Genomic DNA, 21,755 nt, shown 5'->3' on the forward strand with positions numbered 1-21,755 from the left:
TTAGTTCTAGTAGTAGTGGTAGCAGTAGTAATAGTAGTAGTAATAGTAGTATTAATAGTAGTAGTAGTAGCAGTAGTAATAGTAGTGGTAATACTAGTGGTATTAATAATAGTAGTAGTAATAGTAGTAGTAGCAGTAGTAGCAGTAGTAATAGTAGTAATAGTAGTAGTAGTAGCAGTAGTAATAGTAGTGGTAATACTAGTAGTAGTAATAGTAGTAGTAAAAGTAGTAGTAGTAGTAGTAGTAGCAGTAGCAGCAGTAGTAATATGAGTGGTAATACTAGTAGTAGTAATAGTAGTAGTAATAGTAATGGTAATACTAGTAGTAGTAGCAGTAGTTATAGTAGTGGTAATACTAGTAGTAATAGTAGTAGTACACTCCTATACTTTTGTACTGCTACAATACTGATTCTTTCATTCTATATTGATGTACTGCTATAATACCAAAGCTTTTTGCCGTGCACTTTTGTATTGGTGTACGTGGTTGAATACCTGTTTACAAAATAAGTTATAAGTTCTGAGACTAGGGTACAACAAAGTTCTCTTGTCACTCAATGACACAAATGAAACAGCCTTTGTAAAATTTCTACTGACATGGCTTGACTCTTTTTAAAAGGAAAAAACTATAAGCAATTCACTTTTAAAATGGATGCTACATCTTTCATTTTTGAAGTCTTGTCTTCTCCCAACCTGAGAGTATTACTGTTCAAGAATTATCTTTAGCTATAAGACTTGTAGCCCTACACAGGCTTGTGACTTTAGAAATGTTGGACAAGCACATTATCTAAATTAATTAAAGGCATATCTTCAAAAAAGATCTTATTGCATTCTTTCACTGAGATCATATGTCAATCTACTCGTGTCTCAAAGCACCATTTTCTATATCAAATAATTAAATACAATCTAATTCATTACCATGCTCTGAGAAGAAGTACATGAAACAGAATGCATGCATTGCAGTAAAAATGTGCTTTTAACAGTTGTAATTTAGTACCAACGCTTACAATGTAACAAATAGATATTTAGTTATTAACATTTGCAACAAATTGTAACATTGCTATGTACACTACTGTAAGTTTTTGTCTTCTAGACAGACTCAGTAGCTAACGTCGATCGCGGGTCAACGACCGGTTAGCAGCTAACGCTTTAAAAACACTAAACTTCTGTGACACAATGCAACAAACGTTGAATTTAATTGGATTTAGCCTAAACACACAGATAAAGCTAAGTGTTAATCTTTTATGTAACTTACCATAATTTTGTTGTTTTAATTTTCTATTATCTGTTTTAGTTTGGCTCTTTTTGTCTTGCGTTCATTACAACCTTTAACTAACCTGTTAAAACTGTGATAAACTTATTTGAGGAGAAAGATTGAGCGATGCTGTTCTCAAAAGCGACTTCTCGCATACTTGGTCATATATACAGGCAATTGGGAACTGGCTAATACGCTCGTATCTCAAAGGTTACTTGTATTTCAAAGAAGAAACTTATTCAAATAGTGCTAGTATCTCGAGTTTCTTGTATGTTTGGGTACACAGGTGTCAAGTTATGACTGCAGTAGTTGTCTTCTCATTCCTAGTCACAGCAGGATGTTTTAAGATTTATTACGTTTGTGCTTGTGTCACCTGCAGGTCTTAACAGAAGGTTATTACATGCCCTTGTTAAACTGTAAAATACCTAGCCATAGGTTACCAGTGTGTCTGGTCACCACGGATATTTTCTTTGGACCTAGTTGTAAACAGTTCATTTCAATATTAGCCAACCGTTGCTGTTCATGTTAAATTATTTTGTTCTTCTTTTCAAGTCACATTTATTTATTATCAACTATTAGTAATTCCTGCGTTGTCTGGTTCTTTAGGGTTTCCGTAATATTCAATCAGGTAGCCATAGTTCATGTATAGATTCTTAATACAAATTTTTAAAGTGCCGTGATGACAACAATGCATGGAGGTGTTCATTGAGGGGAGTTGTCCTTCTTGCATGCAAAAGTACATGCATGAGTTACTAAAGTGGTAGATCGTGAAGCATTTGCATCGAAAACAAGTTTTAATTGAGATTGAGGCAATTTAATTTAGTTGAGATTGAGGCAATTCAATTGCCAACCGAGCTCAGTTTTAGTTGAAGTGAGCCAGTTTTTCCATTTAATAAACTGTAGGTAACCTATTGAGGTCTGTTGGTCTGCTTTCATAACTCTTCACTCGAGAATTTTAAAAAATTTTAATTTTTTGTAGACATCCGATTTTATTATAGTAAATGTTACCAAGGAAAGCCAATAGGAAGTCAAGTTCTCATAATTATGTAACTCTGATCTTTTAATCTTGCAATCGTCAAAAAATAATACAATATATCATGGTATTACTATTAGTAATATATCAAAATAATATATATACGATAATGGGAGTGATTCATAAAAGATCAAAGTGTACAGGTTTCGCAATCTCAATTTTTCGCTGGGAAGATTAACACTCTACGACTTGCACTAATTGACCACCTTCCAGTTTACTGCCAGGTTAGCCTATATTGTTACTTCTTCAAATATAAATAAATAAGATCGACTGTTACAGGACTCAAACTCACGACAGTTCACTTAGAAGACCAACATTATATGATCCTTGCTAATTGCCTACCTTATGGTTTACTGCCAGATTAGCCTATATTGTGACACCTTCAAACTTCACAATACACCCCTATAGCTGTGTATTACATATTACTGTAGTTTTCTGTCATATCATATATCGTGAAGCCAACAAATGATATGCTAAATATGGAGTACAAACCGTATTCTATAAACATTAGCTTGGTTGTTTACATGAGACTTTTATAAAAAAAACATGTGAAAGATTCAGATTCTCATATTAATTCAGATTATAAATTTATAAGCTGAAATATAAATTTACTTTCAAGTTGAATTCGTCATAAAAAGATCATTCTATGGCTCGATTTATTTACATGCATAAAGTCTTAATTATAAGAACTTAGTCTATCTCATGAAGTGCACAGGTTTACTTGAGCACTAAACTATGCAAAGAGCTTTGTGCATAAAAATTACGTTCAAGTCTGAGATAGAGCTGGCACGGGTAGTTCACTCGGTCTTGACCCACTAAGTCAGAGGTTCTCGGATCGGGTCACCCAACCCTCGGGTCTTCTTATACAAATACAAGGGTAGGTTAATGGCTAAACGAGATCGATTGTATATCGTTTTTTAAGTGCGATTGAAATAGAGTCGCGCTTAGTCCTAGCGCAAAAGAACCAGGCGTGATAAAACAAGGTGACTCAAGACTATATTTTTACGTCTGTGACAAAAGTCTTTGAGCTATAGGTTTCACAACATTTTTCAGCAAGAAATAATCCACATGTCGGTGGTCTGGGAGTTCATAAAAAAAGCCAGTCAAGAAAGGGAAATACCAAATTATTTGTACAATATGCGAAAGCAAGTTAAGCTACAAAGAAGGGTTTACCTCAATACTATCGAGCCATTTACAACAAAGCGATCCTGAGGAACTTAAAAGCGTGTCTAAGAACCTTCAATCCAGCAAATTTATTTTATCTTATTTTTAGTTTCTTTCACTAATACCAGAATTTTAGGGAAGTGATGGGATTTTTGCTTTCCACTATGCTGACTTATCTATTTCTATATTTGTAAAGTATTTCTTAACTAATCTCTTGTTGATTATAATGGCAGTTGAATATAAAATCTGTAATAAAAACACTAGCCAAAGTCATGCCATTAATCTATCACCCATTGAATAGCATTGATCCACAATGTCTAGCCATAAATTGTAGACTGAATGTATAAGCCAAGCCACAAAATATTTACTAATAATAATAATATATAACAATAATGAATGGTGTGATAATGGATTATTTTATCTTAGGTTATTGATGTCACAACATTAGGCTGTAATAGAACTATCTCGTAACTTTAAATGAATAATGAATCACGCGTGCGGACCTGGCCGACTCGATCTTGACCGTCATTGCTGACGCTGAGTCTGGCCCGACCCTGCATTCTTTGGTCTCGTTCCAGCTATAGTATGAAAATAGTATAACAATTGTATATTAAATGTGACAGCTTTGATGACACCACATCCTGTCATGTCTGCCTACACAAGTTTTTACATCCTCTCTAGACTGCCTACTATCGTACTCTACTATAATATAGTAGAGTACAAGCCAGTCATCATATTATGATGACTGGCTCTTGACTGTGAGAGGACTAGCCATGGAGGTTAGAAAGAGTCAACTTTTCTCTCACAATGACAACAAACATTGCTTGCTGGTCTGTTTGTTGTTTGCTAGGCGCTGAGCTAATAGATAGTCACCTTACACAAAGTAGTCTTTACTCTAGACTAAGTTTACATAATAGCAGGATTATGTCAATAAATTGGTCCTAGATGTTAATCACTTTCTATTGTCCTCACAGAATAGATAGTCAGATTTGTGAATAGTTTTCTGGGAGCCTGCTATGGATTGCTAGTAAAATAACATGGGGCTGTCTAGATTATAATAATACCTTTAGTGGTGTTTTGAGTGCAACAGATGTAAGGACAATAGGCACATTGCAGGTATGTTTGTTCTTTCTTATGTATATGCAAAGGCCTGCTTTGCCCAATGCGGTCACCACTGCTAAACATATGCAAGCACTCTCTGTAGGATTCATAATTGAACCATCATCTACTCTCTCAATAATTGTCCTCTAGTAATTTAGCACTCCTGGAAGATATGAATGTGCAGTATAGCTATGAACTATTTACTTCCATGATAATACTTTGCTGTATAAAAGTCTAAAGCTAAGATACAACAAAGTACTTTTGACAATCAGCGACACAGTTGAGACGGCCTTTGTGACATTCTCATTGACATTGTTTCATCTTTTTAAATAGAGTTCATTTTTGAAGACTTGTCTCCTCTCAACCTGAGTATTATTACCAAAGAATCTCATAGCTTTATAAAGGATTGTGCCCCTACAGCACTGTGTGACCTGGTAACAATAAACTAGCACAATATTGGAAACAAGTAGTTGTCATCTCATTCCTAGTCACATGATGATATTTACTTGAATCACCTGTTTGTCCATACACTAGGTCAATAGGCGACTTGGTTATGTTGGGCAATACTCGTTACCAGTGTGTCTGGTTGAGGAAGATGTTTGACCTAGTTGTAACCAGTTCATTTCAATATTAGCCAATCATTGCTGTTTATGTTGAACCTTTTAGTTAAGGTTTACTGATAGCCACAATTATAAGGCTATCTGTTACATATCAGACATGAATGCTAAGGCTATCTGTCGTCAGTCGGCTATCAGCACTACAGTATCACATATCCTGGCAGCACTGTTGATATTTAATATTAGAAATGTGGCCAGCTGCAGCAGTAAGGCCAGCCCTAAAGCATTGAAGGGTTCTAGTAGAGCAGGAAGGCATCAAAAATCTGTCAAAAAAATGATTTATTCCTTTTGAAGGTGGGCTATGGGATAAGAGTGGCATCTAGATCAGAATTTTGAGCCGATTTCAAATATCTGGTTTCTACACCTCTCAGATTGTTCATTTTCAAGCAATATAATTAATATATTAATTTAGTCAAATAAATGTCTGTAATGTTTTATGTGCTTCTGCCAACAATTTGATTATGAAAATGGCATATAAATACTAAATAATTAGCAACAACCTAAGTTGAAATCAATTCTAATAACGCTAAAATATTTATTATTCAAATATTGGAATAATAGTAGAAGTGTATTATATAATATTATGTATTCCAAGTTTGGTTGATATTGTGGCAGCTTCACAGTTTGTCCTTGTTATTCCGCAACTCCTATATCATTACAGATCTACAAAACAAAATGAAAAGTATTATTAAATACTCTGACAATGTATATATAATATTTTAGTATACATATATTCATCAATAATGCTTACTATGTTGAGCCGTGTTCTTTATTATGCAAGTGAAATTGCAATTAGTCAGTCTTTTATACGGTATGACACATATGTATTTTAATCAAACATGAAGCACACCTCTGGTTACAATACCACTCAAATAATAAACTTCTAATTCACAGTCATCTGTATCACTACTTTCATCTCCATCATCTTTACTTCTATTGCTACATCAGCTACATCTGCACATGTCTGTACACTTGAGATCTGTGTTGTTGCACTGACAGCGACGAGACTAGTATCCAGTTTTGCATTGACAAAACATGTCCATGAGCACATAAAGAGGTGCTGGTTGTTGTGTCATCCATCTAGCTTTATGCTCTCCACCTTTCATAAACCATCCATGTTGCTGGGGATGGGGCATTGAAGGTGATTTGCTTGGCTCTTCTCCATATCGCGGCCTGATAGGCAGCCCTAGATATATGAAGATTTAACTCATCTAGTGTGGGTGGTAGGTTTGATTGTGATGTGCGAGACGGTGAGCAGAAGATCTTATATCGTGCTTCATTGATGGAATTTGTCTCTCCACCAGATAATCTGCTCATGAATGTCTCGATAGATTCTCTTATTGCACCATCAGCTTCAAAATCTGTTCCCAATGATTTCAGTGTGTTACAGAATTCAGGATGGTTCTTTAGCAGCTTGAAGAAAGTTATCTTTTTTTAGAATAGAATGTGCTTACACTGTTGCATTTACTTAGAGCTTTGAGCTCGAGCAGTGCTTTGCATCATTCGGGTGTGAGGACAGTAGACAGACAGCCTATGTTTACATATCTAAACTGCTCCTTACCGCAGCAGTAAATGAGTTTCTGGGATAGCAGCTCATCTACTAGAGATAAACAGCTTAGAAAAACATCTGTGTCCTGGCACTTGACTAGAACTTTGAGCTGGATTTGTCTTCCATTACCTTTGCGATAAGTGATAACATGGGCGTATCTGCCTCTTCGTGGTGTGATGTCAAATTATCTATTTGGCTTACAGCGATTGATCCATCAAGGTCATAGCTGATCATGTGGAATTCTTGAGAAAAAGCTGCTACAAGACCTCATTTCTGCTTCACAGTTGATTAGTTTCATGTGTCCTTCAAAAATTTCACTAGGGCAATCTTGTTTGAGCCATCTGCTAAAAATTCAGACCATTTTGGCAATGATTAGTTCAGACTAAACACAGCAACCTTTTGCCTTCCTTTCACACTTCTTTGACTTCTCTCATCTCCCTTAATGCTGATATCAAGGTATGTGTCATAAACAAAATCTACACCACATGTGGGATACACGCTTGCAATACTAACTATCCATTGCAAAAGCTGGAGGAGCTTTCAAGGTCTTAATTTTGGCCATCGCAACAACCACAACCGCATCAAAGACTGGTAGCTGATCCTGGTTAACATAGATTGATGGTTGATCAGCAACATCTTTCTCAACAGCAGCCATCAGAGCCAACTTAGCAGTCTTCAATATAGAGTCATCATACTAGCCTGATGATCATACCAGCTGATGTTGCCAAGAGAGAATGATAACACTTTTTTTCAAATCCAAGTTACGCTTCTTGGCTGATGACTACCAAATTCCTAAACAGTCTGCACGAACACTCTAGGATTTTTTATTTTGATTTCTTCTTAGCTGATGGTAATGCGGTGAAGATTTTGAGCTTGTTTGACTAGATAGATGCATTGAACTCAATCTCTAGAGTGCTTAACCTCTTCTGGACAAATTCTGAAAGCTGTTTCTTTCCAATCACATTTGCCATTTCAATATTCTGCTTCACTTCAATGGAGGCTTTTGCACCACTGGTAATATGTATTAGATTGGTTGTTTGAAATACAAACAAATTTATTCTTGCTGTTATGAGTCTTTCATGACTTCTTTCATTTCCTCATCAGCCTTCCATGCCTTTTCACGCATCTCTTAACTTGCTGCATCCGAATCATCAAGCACTGGCATCTTCTTCATGTCTGTATGTACAGCTGTTCGTTTCGGGTGAGAGGGAGTCCATTGTTGAGAGGCCAATGACTTCCTGGTAAACCCTATGATTCCACCGTGAGACTTTGAGTCTATTCTAATTGTTTGCTCAATAAATTGATCACAAGCAATAGAGCTGAATGGACAGTGATGTCGTGATAGATAAGTAAAATACCCCTTCTTCATAAGAGCCTCATACACTTTGCTATGCAATACTTTCAGATTAGTCATTTCAGCAAAGTACAGCATGCCATATATAGCATAGTTTGTGTGGTCATATGCAAAAAACCAAGGAAGGATCATACATGTAATTAATTTATACATTTATGTTCAAATTGTAGGCTATTACATGTCATGGAAACTGCAAAGAGTTAGTTTTGCTGCTCACAAAATGTGCAGACAAAAATTAAAATGTTTTCTTTTTCTTTCCCCAAAGCACCATCATTGTGGAGAAATCATTATGAATTTGTAAAGTAATAAATATCTAGTCTCACCTCTTCTGCCGTATCACATTCTTTCTGTTTCTTCTCATGTCTTCTCTCAGCTTTTTCCATAACAAGTTTGTTACAATACTTTTTATAACATGCATAATGACATAACAAGTCTGAACTTTCATCAAAGTTCTCAAAGCTTAGCATTTTGTGAGCAATTTCACATTGAATGCTCTCTTCTTCCAATATCAACCATCTGTTTGAACACTGTTTGGCTGTCTCATATTGAAGGTTCGTCACTCTGACTAGGGCTTCATTCATAGACTGATCAAAACAGTGAAACAAGCAGTCTTGCTGCATCCTTGGCATGGGTTAAGAAGTGCTGAGAGTTGACTCACCTAATCTCAAATAAAAGAATTTATTAATTTTCAAGATTATGAAATTATTATAGTTTTCTTTGTCTGATATGTAAAGTTTTTTAAGCTAACTTGGAGTTGTCCTCCTCCCAATTCAAAAGTGCTCTCTCACTCAGAAATGTGCAAACACATTGGTGTAGAAACATTATAATTAAATTCAGCATAAATTTCTGACTATGAAACATCTTTATTTGAGTAGCCAACTCTCTGAAGGAAAAGGCTGAAAGATAAGTTCAAGTTCCTGCTCTACTATTCACATTGAGTAGGGAATACCATATGTTAATCTATGCCAGTCTAAGATATTTGGAGTTTTGCCAAGCTATGTAGGTGGCATTATATAGCATGAGTGCAGTTTAATGATGGACAGATGTGTTCATAAAAATCACTGCTAGATGAGTAGAGAGGAGAAAATGTATCAAGTATAAATATAAAATTGTATTTAATTATAAATCTTAAACAAGAACTACAGGTGATTGCAATTAAACGAAGAAAAAGGTATCAGCCCAGAGGCTCATGAAGCTGGTCTCCTGTCTCATCTGTAGCAGTAGGAGTACGCAGATAAATATCTAGTCTGTTAATTCTCTCCAATATGGCAGCCATATCTAAAAGAACAAATATTTATCAGTATCTATCATAAGCAACAATATCATTCATCTCTATCTATAAAAATTTCACCATCTCACAACCACCTTGTGTAAACCATCCTTCAGTCTAAGGGAATGTTTACAAGAGATGGTTTGGAGTTGTAACTACACTAGTCTAATCTGTTAAGTATAGCAATACAATTTAGACGGAATTCATATGACCATAAAAACAGATTTGAGCAATTGGCTCCTTTTGAACATTAACCAATAGAATTAACTGCTGACCAGCCAATAGCAATGATGAAACAAAACTCATCATATCCATTCCTTATAAGTTAATAACTAGCAAGACAAAGTATACTCGAAGGTAAATGAATACGTGATGTTACTGGTGAACAGTAAATATGTGAATGTTAAAATTTAAACACTAGCTGAACTGTGAGTAAAAAATTTACCTGCTGTCATCCGATTGTTTGCTTCAAGAAGGGCTACAATCTGCTGCTTAGACTCTACTAACTCCTCCCTCTGATTGGCCAACTCTAAAACAACAATAGAATCATGGCTTAAATACTGTTACCTTGTGAGGAGGAGATGTAGAGACATCAGTATTTAATCACAAGGGAGAGTCCAGTTGTACTGAAAGTGAGACACTCACCTTCTGCCTTTTGACTATCTGCTTCCTTTAGAGCTGCTAAATCCTCCTTCTGATTGGTCAATTCTAAAATAATAATATAATAAGGGCTCATGTACTGGTACTGTTACATCTTACAATAAGAAGCAATAAGCAAATGTAACATTACAATTAGACAGCTTTATTAGCAACTGAACCACAGTTAACACTAGCCAACTCAACACTGAATAAGGTCAGCTGACCAGCTGTTAAGACAAAAGATAGGGGGATGACTCATCCTTGGCTATTTATAGAGCAGTAGCTGCACATGTCTGGGCAGGAACTAAACTGAACTCTAGTGATTATGGTGCCTTACAGTGCCTCGCGTTGCGTGTTCACAGCTCGAGTTGTACAACTCGAGTTGCCGTGTTGTCCAACTCGAGTTGCCATGTTGTACAACTCGGCCTGGGTTTATGATTAACTCGAGTTGTGTTACGCAAAACTAACACGGGTTCGTAACGAAAGCAAAGTGAGTAATTGGGGTGTCTCATTTACAGAACATTTACAGAAATTTAATAATAATAATTTAAATATATACATACACATTTAAATTATATATATTGGCGATATCTGCGCATATTTGTTTCTATAAATATAACGAGACAAAAACAATTGTAGAATGTAAAAAGCAAACTAAAAAACAATCTATGTGGGAGCTGGGCAACTTCTTTTTCAAATGAAAAAAGAGTCATCTCTCTAGTACCTGACAAGAAACTGAATGAACACCAAAAATGAACATAGAAATTATTTCAACGGCGTTTAATGATGCACCAAAATAAATTTCATATAGCTCGAGACAATGAAACGATGAGATGAGATGTTCTCAAGACGAGTTGTTGAACTCGAGTTGTTGTTGAAAGAACTTGGCTTGGGTTTTGATGAACTCGAGTTGTGCAACTCGAGTTATACAACTCGAGTTGCAAACTCGGCACACTATAATTCGCCATTTAGTTTTAGTTTTACAGTACATACATAGTTTAATTTCTATTAGCTAACAAGTGCCTATTGATATACCATTGTTAATATAACCAGATCTACGGTTATCCTACCGTAATACCAATATATCGCACCTTGCTTTTGAAAAGTCGCGAATCGTGTTCACAACTCGAGTTGTAAAACTCGAGTTGGGAATACGCAATGCGAGGCACTGTAAGGCGCCATAAGTGATAGTGCATAGATATCAGGTACTTCATACAAAAGAGGAGTAAAGATGTCATCCATATTTTATGACAAGAAAAAAGTCCAGTTCTACTGAAATTCAAACTCACCTGCCGTTTTGCGATTATCTGTTTCCTGCAGGGCTACAATCTGCTGCTTAGACTCTGCTAACTCCTTTTCCTGATTGGTCAATGCTTAAACAATAATATGATAATAATAATGGCTTATGTATTGAGAAGGTGTAACAACATCAATATTTTATTAACTACTATCGAATCATGGCTCATGTGCTGGTACTACATGAGGAGATATAAAGAAACACAAGAGGATAGACTCGGAACTAGTGCAAAGAGTTTATGGTGAGGATTAAATTAGTTTTGGTATAAATTTATGAAATAACAACTTTTAAACACACTTTTAAAAACTAAAAAGAAATAGAGTTTTGTGGAAAGAATATTTTCACGGGCTCAGATACTGTTGTTCCACTAACAGCTTAAGAACTGTTAATCCTACCTTTTGATTTTAGTTTGTCAGCTTCCTGGAGAGTAGCAAATTTTTGATAAGTGGCTGCATGGGCTACAAAAAAGTGAAGATAAAGACTTCATTATAATAAAATAATCAACAGACAAACCATCTTATGAATAGGAAGCCTAACCCCTTATTTATTATAGCCTCAGGTATATGTGAAAGGAGGCAACTGGTGAATGAGAATCAACTTGTATGGCTGATAAGGACAGATATTATATAAGTTCCTACTGCAATCCTACCTAATTCCTAACGCTTAAAACATTCCTATTGTATGTTGCACTTATTTTCTCTGAAGCCATAATCAAGTGTACAGTCTCAGTGAGTAATAGACTGAGAACCTGTGTTTAAATTGTTATAAGATTTGAGTGAAAATATCACATGTTTTCTGCTTGTCTGCTTACTCAAACATTGTGATTCTATCTTTAGCAAGAGCAAGAGCTGCTCTATAGGAAAAATCTTTACTATAATACGAGCCGTGTCTGTCAGAATTACTACTACTATAATTCTAGTGAATATCTCATGTTTCTATTCAAAACTGTAGTGAGTAATAAGAATATTCATGAATCAGGAGAGTTCAGCTAAGTGCTGACTAATAGCTGCCACCAGGTGTTGAGCCGCTAACATCACTTTAATCCCATCAGTTTTGAATAAGGAATAAAAATACTCAGACTACAATTATCCAAGAGAGCAGAGGTGATGAGTGATTAGCACCGGCTGAGTGTTGGCTGAAGAGAAGAGGCTGAACTGACAGCATTTAATACAGAGACAGAGCTGAACTGCTTCTACAGCCCACTGCAGTCTCTATGCATGGAAAATGTAAATGGAATTCCCCAAGGTATGTTTACAAAGATACCCTGGGGACAAGCAGAGAGTTATGCAATAGAGTAGTACAAGTGAGTAGCTGGTATCACACTGTATAATAATCCTACCTGCTAATACTGGCTGCTTCCAGCTCTTAAGCAGCTCTACCGACCCCTTCGACGCCTGACGCTGTGCTTCTTCTAGAGGGGTTCTAGCGACACAGTTTTTCATACTGAGTAGAGTAGAGACTGTATGAGGAAGGACAGAAGTCAGCATAGACTGTAGAACTGTTGTGTGTCCACATCTGGCTGCCCTGTGTGGTGCTGTATAAAGGTTGATATCCTGTATCTTGAGCAGAGAGACTCTTTGCTCTACCGACAGTTTGATAAGTAAAGTCTCTATTATTTCTGCATATCCTCTCTCTGCAGCCACTGTTAGAGCTGTCCAACACCACCAATCTTGCTCAGCTATTAGCTTATACTTTCTACGAGAAGACACAGTATGTAGCATAAGCTCTACAGACTTTCTATCTCCCTTCTCTACAGCACAGTGCATAGCTGTATAACCAACCTCATATTTCTCAAACAGCAACTCATCTGCTATTCCTCTCAATGGAGTGAGTAACAGATGAGCTACTTCAGAGTGGTCTCGGGAGATAGCCAATAGCAGCGCTGTATACAACTTACTGCCTCTGGTTGTTGTTATAAGCTGAAGTAGCTGATCAGGAGGGGTGGTTGTTAGAGCAGCCCTAAGATAGGTAATGTCAGGAGCTCCACTAGCTCTAATGTATTCCCTAATCCATTGCTCCATTGTATCCTGTAAAATACTCCACACAGTAAAATATGAGAGAGAAAAATGAAGACAAATCGTGCCTCAACTGCTGACTCTGGGTAAGCTGATGACTGATAAAGCTGCCAACCATAACAGAGTTGCTGCAGATGAACCCTGAATATCCACAGAGTATAGAAAGGAGACTAGGAATGTGATACTCAGAGCTGGGAAATCAAGCATCAAAACTCCTGCTATTTGCCCTCTCATGTGTTAATCTAATGGAAATAATCTCAGTGAAATTTTAAAAGAGCAAATGACAAAGTAGGAGACAACAATAAAAAATTTTGTCTCCTACTTTGAAAAGGCATTTCCTATAAAACTGGTGACTAAATACAATCAGTGACCTGCAGCTGATTCTGACCAGAACAAAGACAAGAGAAGCAGCCAAAAACTACAGTTTCAGAGCTCCTCATTTTATTCATAAGAGGCATATGACATATTTACAGTAGGAAATATTTACAGGTACAATATGACTGAGGAATGAAACCAGAACCTCCTGACCTTAACTTGACCTCACCAGAGGATAGACTTTATGAGTCTCCTCAGGATAGAGAGTGATAGTCTCAGGAGGTCAGAGTTATATTATAATAACACTGACTCAGTGTCTCTCCTTATCTACTCTATTATCCCCAGTAAGTATAATATCAACAGATGCTAATATATAATAGAGAAGCTATAGTTACTTGTAGGTGCTCTGTAGGTGATATGCTAGCTGGTTGATCCTTGTCTTTTATAGCTTGAAAATGTCTCCGCCCCTCATTCAATAATATCCCTCTTGATTGGCTGAAACAAATATAACCTATCCAATTACATAATAGTTTGCCGGCAAGAATGACAGTGAAGTACTTGCGTCAAAGTCCACTCAATACTTGGATCTGCTATGAGAATTCCGGTTAAATTTGAGCATGAGTGGACAAACAAATTGATCACAATGAGCACATTGTTTAGGGTTAAAATAAAAATATAGTGTCTTTTTAATATACAATGTCCTTGAGAGTATAACACTAATACCCAAATTTCATCGCAATGGTGAATATGCCTGACTCCCTATTTTCAAATGATACGTAAGTTAAAGCATAAATTTGATTAGTTGATGATAATTACTGGAGGCAATCTTAGCTGAAGATGTGTACCCAATCTAGTTCCATTTTCAACTTTCAAACACTATCGACTGCGGTGAGAACTTTGTGTGATGCGGAGTAACAATGAAATTACAGTACAGATGCTAGGAGAGCCAGCAGTGTCAGTTGATGCGCAATATGAACTTCATACTAATGTGTGGTTGCTGAAAGAATGGGCATTCACAGTATGTATGAATGGCTGGTTTTCAAGTAATTATATCATGGAAGTAAATTTGCAGTAGACTGCCGTGGGTACTACACAGTAGGAGCTCAGTTGTGGTAACAGTAAATGTCTACTGTGCATCAGAAGTTGTAATGTACTGCCAAGTTACAACGTGCTATGTACAACATTGTAATGACACAGGGCAGTCATAAACATAGATGTAGCCAATCGAAAACAATATAGATTAATGGAGATAGTCATAGGCATAGATGTAACTTATCAAAAACAAGTACGGATGAACTAAGATAGTCGTAAACATAAATGTAACCTTTCGAAAACAAATAAAGATAAATGTAGATAGTTGTAAACATAGATGTTACCTATCAGAAACAAAAAGAGATGAATGTAGATAGTTGTAAACATAGATGTAACCTATCAGAAACAAAAAGAGATGAATGGAGAGATGAGTAAACATAGATGTAACCTATCAAAAACAAATAGAGATGAATGTAGATAGTCGTGTGATCAGAATGAGGAGTTGTGAGTATCGGATCCATTGTAAGACGAGTTAAGATAGACGCAAGAATGCTATCGAATAATATCCTATAAATCTACAAATTTATAAGTTACATAATAAAAAATTATCTAAAGCTACAAAAATAATACACTCAAGAACAAGTAACATAAATGAGCCATATATATAACACAAGCAAAAATAAAAATTAACATTTTTGCAACAAAAATATTTGCATCGTTTGCTCGACCATTTGCCATCTGATCGTTTCTTTCGATGGAACAAACATATTTTGGTTGCTTATTACCTTCCACAATGTCTTCTGACCTCAACTCTTCTTCAGCACTGCTGCGCTAATTAATATTACAACCTGAACTATTTTTTCAGCAGAGTAACTTTTACGCGTAGCATTTCCAACAAATAACAATAAACTTTTATAAATAAATAATGATAAACCTTTAGCCGGATGGGCGCTAGTCACAACTGTGAGCTTTAATCAGAATTGTTCAATAAGCCAATGCTAGTAGTACAGCATGGTAGTGAAGGAGATGCCTATAACCGAGGCTGATTGTGAGGAAAAAAAGTTATTTTACCTTTACAAATAGAATGTCACAACTCCAACTCAACAAATACTAGTAGCAAAGGATAGCAGTAAAGAAGTTGATTGTATTTTAGTGGGGTATATTTAGCCTATCTTGACAAACTGTTGTTTTTTCGGAGTTGTCCAACCGTTGAGCAGGCGAGCAACGCAACAGCTTGTCACAAGACGTACGGCACCTGATGCATCAGCTGCACTAAAAGGGAGTTGTTTTCTTCCGTCTATGCAGCTTGGCTGCGATGTTATGGCGGTCGCTCCATTGGTAATCATAACGGATTTTACGCAAAAATTTATTTAGAAAAAAAGATTACAATGTTTAACCAAAGACCAGTCTCTGTTGTAAACGTTAGTAGAATTTAAGAACAAAATAAATTGAAAATAAAATCTATAAGAACAAATAATACTGACTGATACAAAAAGAGAAATAAAACTGACTGAGCGCACAAATGACGACATATTTAGTCACTGTTGTTGCCTAAAATCTCAAGTTCTACTAAAGTTTACTGCAGAAACTGGTCACTGGTTAAACGTTGTAATCTTATTTTTTCTACATAAATTTTTGCGTGAAATTCGTAATGATTACCAATGGAGCAACCGACATAACATCGCAGCCAAGCCGCACAGACAGAAGAGAACAACTCCCTATAAATGCAGCTGATGCATCAGGTGCAGTACGTCTTGTGACAAGCTATTGTGTTGCTCGCCCGCCCGATGGGGGAACAACTCTGTAAAAACAACAGTTTGTCAAGACAGGACAGGGTATATTATGAAGAAAAGAAGTTGTCTTACCTACTGTTGTGGAATGTCACAACTCCCACTACACCAGAATATGCCTTAGAGGAGAATAATCAGCTCTACATCAGTCTGTTACCTGAGAAGGGAGGAATATTATTCATGGCTATTCTTAGAAAGGAGAGAGAGAAAGGTTGATATTGGAAGAAGGCAAGAGAGAGAGATACAACAAGGAGAAGGACTATCAGTCACACCTCTCTCTGGAGCGCGCCCTCGGGTTACGATTGGCCTCGTTATACGATTTTCTTTCCTTACAATCTAGAACACAATGAATGTCCTTTCCATACAAAAGATTTCTCGCCATACAACGTTGACAAAATTTCTCTCGAAGTCAATTTTGGCAGCCGGTGTGCTGATTACGTCGGAATAACTAATATGCCAATATGCTATTTGCTGAAATCCTTGTAACAACAACTGAAAGAGATATGATGCTCGATCTCGATCAGTTTGGCGTTATTTGTTATTAATCATTGAAAAAATGAAACCACAAACACAGATGATAAAATTTTAACCCATAAAGATGTTGAAGTTCAGTAAAATGGATGAAGAAAATTAGCTCTAAGTATGTTTAGTTAGGTAAGTTCATTAAGTTAATTTGAAGTTTATGTTATACGCCTGCCTCGAAGGTAAAAACTCCTTACAGTACGTACTGTGCATAGTACATTGTAAAGTTACATTTTAATGCAGATCACAACCACTGATTATACCAAAGTTACTGTAGACACCTGTAGTTACAAAGATTAACATATTATTTTTGTTATAAATCTTTAAAATGGACAATAAATATATAAAATCTTAATGGCTTTTACCAGGGGTTGTTTGCATCAGATATTTACTATGGAATTCCACAGAGATACAAGGAGAAGGAGCATTAGTCACACTGGAGAGGAAGAAAGGAGGTACTAGGATGAACATAGCAGGTCTGGCGAGGAGGTAGAAAAAGAAGTTGAAACTTACAGTTTGAAGCCGTAAGAGAGGAAGCAGAGTTGAAAAAAAGTTGAGATGACTGTAGACTGTGAGTCAGTGATCAGTGTGGGGTGTCTCTAGCTTAAGTGATCTAGGCAGGGTGGAGTAGAGGTCAAACAGAGATTTAAGGGTAGCCCGAAAATTCCTTCCAGTTTCTTTTCTTTTGAAGGAAAAAACTGAAGGGGTGGCACATGACCTGCCCATAAACAGAAGAAAAAGATGGTAATGAATCAGGAGAGATGAAATTCCCAGACTAGAGACAGAGCCACCATAGGAAATATAAAATGAATGTTAAGATAAATGTGAACAAGAACCAAGCTAACAAAAAGAGATACATGTACTACTTGACATCCTGTCCAAGAGCCATAATCCAAGTATACTTGATCTGCAGCCAGCCAGAGCCCTCATATGGAAAGTCTCAATAACTGTTATGGGCTTCTGTGAAAGGCGAATTTCAAATGAGTCTGGATGACATTGTTAACCCTTTCGTGGACGAATTTTCAAAACTAAATCAGACTCCCATGGGCGAATTAATTTTCCAAAAAATCAATTTTTTCCAAAAGGTTCATACACTTTTCTGTGTGTTATTATGTGCATATCTCTATGTTTAAAGGTGCATATGTATACATGTATATGTCCATAGGCATATATATATATATTATTAACAAATAAAAATGTATAACATAAAATATATGCTTTTCATAATAATTGTCTATTTACGAATGATATTTTCGAAAGCATTCTCTTTTACAAAGGCCCACATCACAGTCTTTGCACCATGTACTTATTCGTGTAACAAAGAGCTACCACAAAAATGTACTTCCTGGATTGACAGGCTCAAAAAACTTTTCAAAATACTCTACTGGTTGAGCATCTACTGGAGTAAATACTGGGCCTGTCACTGCTATAAACTGCTGAATTGTAGGAGATTTATCTCTGTTTATGTTGGTTATATTCTTCCAGGCACTGGCATCACTCCTACTCACATCCTCATCATTACTGCTACCAGCCTTTTCATCACTGTCACTTCTAGATGTAAAGTCATTACAATCACAATTCAAACCTGATTCACTGTCATCTCTTGCTACTAAATCTAAAAAGTCACTGTCATCTCTGAATCTCTTAGTAATTTCGGTACTAGTACTTGCTTTATGAAAATAATCTCGGGAGGTTCTTTTAGAAGTCGTCATGACGGTAAACTAAAATCAAACTCTCAAAAAATTCGGTAAATAAAAGCTAAAACCGAAGCAAGGAAAATAAAAGTTGATAAATTATTTAGAACAATTTTCTAATTTTTTTCGAAAGTTTATTTATTAATCACTGCTAAAAACGATCGTTTTTTTTCAACCTTGAAGTCAATTTTTGAGGCTAATTGAAACTACTATATCGTAGCTTCAAATAGCCTCAAAGGCAATAATAAAATACGTTACCGAAACGACAAAAACGTCGCACTGCCCATTAGCAGCCGTATCGCAAAGCGACAAAAACGTCGCACTGCCCACGAATGGGTTAAATAGAAAGGTTGAAAACAGAGACTTTCAGCATAGACATGACAGCATACAGGTATTGCATGTGTATAATAAAACAACAGACCGAACTTATCATATCCCAGGATGACAACTCTAGCCTTCATCGATGAAGCATTATTGCATGAACAAAAATGTCCTACTGATCGAAATCACTCAGCAAGTCATTGAAGGAATAATAGCCTACGAGCATCTGTACATTTTGAGAGACGGGTCTGTATGTTGGGATTGAAGGTGTGTTAGTGGTACTGAGTCTGTATACTTATTTACCTGATGAGAACTTATTACCATTAGAACAAATAGGTAACCAGAGACAGAATGGAATACACTGACTCCTAACAGCCATCAGCCATTTACACGTAAGTATACCCGGGAACTAAGATGTCTTACTTTATTAGAAATATAGATTACATGTGGGTGCTGAATTGAATAGGTAGATAGGTAATGAAGTTATAAAAAAATTATACAATAATACATTTTAAAAATTTATGAAAAATTTATAACTGACTATTAGAAAAACTAGAAATTCCCGTCATGCAGCCCATGACGTGATAAAGGAATAGGTGATAATGGAAAAAAGAAATGGCAGTGCTGGTTGTTGAAAAAGTAGTTGTCAGCAGGAATTGGCAGAGTATAGTATGATTGAAAGTTGTTCGAGATGACAAAATGATATTGAGGGAGCACGACTTCAAAAAGGTGCAAATAACAATTTCAACAAATATAGATAAGTTCAGCGTTCTGTTAAAAGTAGCGCAATTTAGTCTCCTCTCGTTTACGTTGTAGTATTTGCTCATTGAAAGTTAATCGAGTGATGCGCTCCTAGCGAAGTTGTTAACAAGTACGTCATTAATGTTTCAAACTAACATTGAGAGAAGAGAAAGAAGAGAGAGAGAAAGAGAAGAGAGGGAGAAGAGAGAGAGAGGGAAGAGAGAGAGAGAAGATAGAGAGAAGAGAGAGAGAGAAGACAGAGAGAAGAGAGAGAGAAGAGAGAGCAACAAAGATATTCCAGCGGTCAGTTCGTGGTGTCCTATATCAATGACAGCCTTAGCCATAGTAAGACCTTGACTCTTGTGTATTATCAACCTCATGCTAGATTGAGAGGATTGCCTGAGCGACTAAGAGTGGCATGGCCAGCAGTCCAAGTACGTTTGATAGGTGTAACTGGAAAACTGTTGGGGTGTTCGGGATGAAACGTTTGACCAGTATCATCTGGAAATATGCAGACAACAAAAGCAGGTAATGCAGGTGGACCTTGATTTGCACAGTATATAAGACACAAGACAGTACCAATTGAATCATTGACTAATCCCACCTCAACCCAAAGATTTGCTCTAAGCATAACTCCCGAACCGACTGAGAGAAATCCAGTGCGTTAAAGACCGCATGCAAGATTAGAAGATGCCAAGTGAGCATTGCGGCCAGCGTGTGTTGATTTAATCTACTTTACACCTAATTTACTACTATCTCAAACCTATGTTTTACAACAACAAAATAAATATTAATTAAAGCTGTAGGCATAAGCTACTGTAATGTATGTGATTTAACAACAACAATAAAGAAATATGTTTATTACATAGATATATAAACCTAGATTGGCCAATAGGGAAAAAGTCTGCCAAACTTAAATAGCATGAGGTTACGTCATTGTATTGTACCTAACGCTTGACTGCACTGTTGTTTACAATGGAGCTAATGAGAAGGTGACAAAATCACATTTATTTTAACATAAAAACCTTCTTGGATATATAATCCAGTAAGCCAAAGCAATTATGTGATAATATCTGATAACCACCTTAGATTAAAACTATAAAAGTTAGGAAATGTTGCACAGAAATCATGAGCCATCAGGGATTTATCTGCGACTGTTTAACTTAATTTTCAACTCACCTTTGAAATATCACAGAGTGATTAAAAAAAAACCTTTCCCTGAACACAAAGTTGTTGTGATTTTGTTATTTAAATTATGTTCTTAACAGCATTTTTTGTTTAATATGATTTTTTATGTCAAATAAAGTTTGAAGAAACTAATAAGAAGTATTTGCATAGACATAGACATTGTTTTAGTCATTGTCAGTGCATTTTAATCTATCACCAAGTACCCATTAATGATATTCATCTTTCTTAGTTAAAGCCATTCTTAGTGAGATTAATATTGCAGAAGCGCTCAAGTCCACCCAGGAATCTTGGCTTCCTACTCAGACTCCATATGACTAACCCATTATTATGATTAGCATAACGTTTATAATTTCTGTCTGTGTCAAGGGGTCCTCCTCTAAGCAGAAGATTGAAGCTCATGAAATCCTCAAGGACCAGCCCTTTAGCAACATAATAGTTGGTCTTCAACTTCTTTTTTATATTATATATATAATATAAATTATTTATATATAACTATACTTAAATAATGTATATTACTATATTATATATATATATAATATAACTGCCTGATAAGTTATTTTTGATGTGTCATTGACTGTGACAACATACTGCTTTTGAACCACAAAATTTATAGCCTGCCATAATTGGTACCAATATAACGGTTTACCAGTCTTGTAAAGTTTATTAGGCTACATGTAAATGGGAATTAATTATGCTTATTGCAAAGTGTACGCTTTTTAGCTTTGTGGACTCTGTAAAGCAAAGATTGCCAAATAGCGTAAACATTTAACCAGTTCAAAATTGTCATTCTTTATCTAAATTATGTTATAGTTTTAATAAAAAATAGTATAAACCATAGGAAGAAATCTGCAAAGCAAAACAA

General features: G+C 36.0%; 1 protein-coding gene across 1 annotated transcript; it reads right to left on the reverse strand.

Moving 5' to 3' along the window:
* Window positions 1–9,243: 9,243 nt before the first annotated feature.
* On the reverse strand, window positions 9,244–13,296 carry LOC137398386 (uncharacterized). Its single transcript, XM_068084494.1, has 6 exons — window positions 12,615–13,296; window positions 11,671–11,733; window positions 11,268–11,351; window positions 9,985–10,047; window positions 9,785–9,868; window positions 9,244–9,347 (listed from the first exon to the last, which is right to left on the reverse strand). The coding sequence occupies exons 1-6, from the start codon at window positions 13,294–13,296 to the stop codon at window positions 9,244–9,246; spliced, it is 1,080 nt and encodes a 359-aa protein (XP_067940595.1).
* Between the last annotated feature and the right edge of the window lie 8,459 nt (window positions 13,297–21,755).

The sequence above is a fragment of the Watersipora subatra genome, chromosome 6 (assembly GCF_963576615.1).
Source record: "Watersipora subatra chromosome 6, tzWatSuba1.1, whole genome shotgun sequence".
NCBI lineage: Eukaryota > Metazoa > Bryozoa > Gymnolaemata > Cheilostomatida > Watersiporidae > Watersipora > Watersipora subatra.

Coding starts and splice junctions, on each gene's coding strand:
- LOC137398386 (XM_068084494.1), bottom strand. CDS start 13,296: ATGGAGCAATGGATTAGGGAATACATTAGAGCTAGTGGAGCTCCTGAC. Junction 11,734..12,614: donor GAAGCAGCCAGTATTAGCAG/GTAGGATTATTA, acceptor ACTTTTTTGTAG/CCCATGCAGCCACTTATCAA. Junction 9,348..9,784: donor AAACAATCGGATGACAGCAG/GTAAATTTTTTA, acceptor TTGTTCTTTTAG/ATATGGCTGCCATATTGGAG.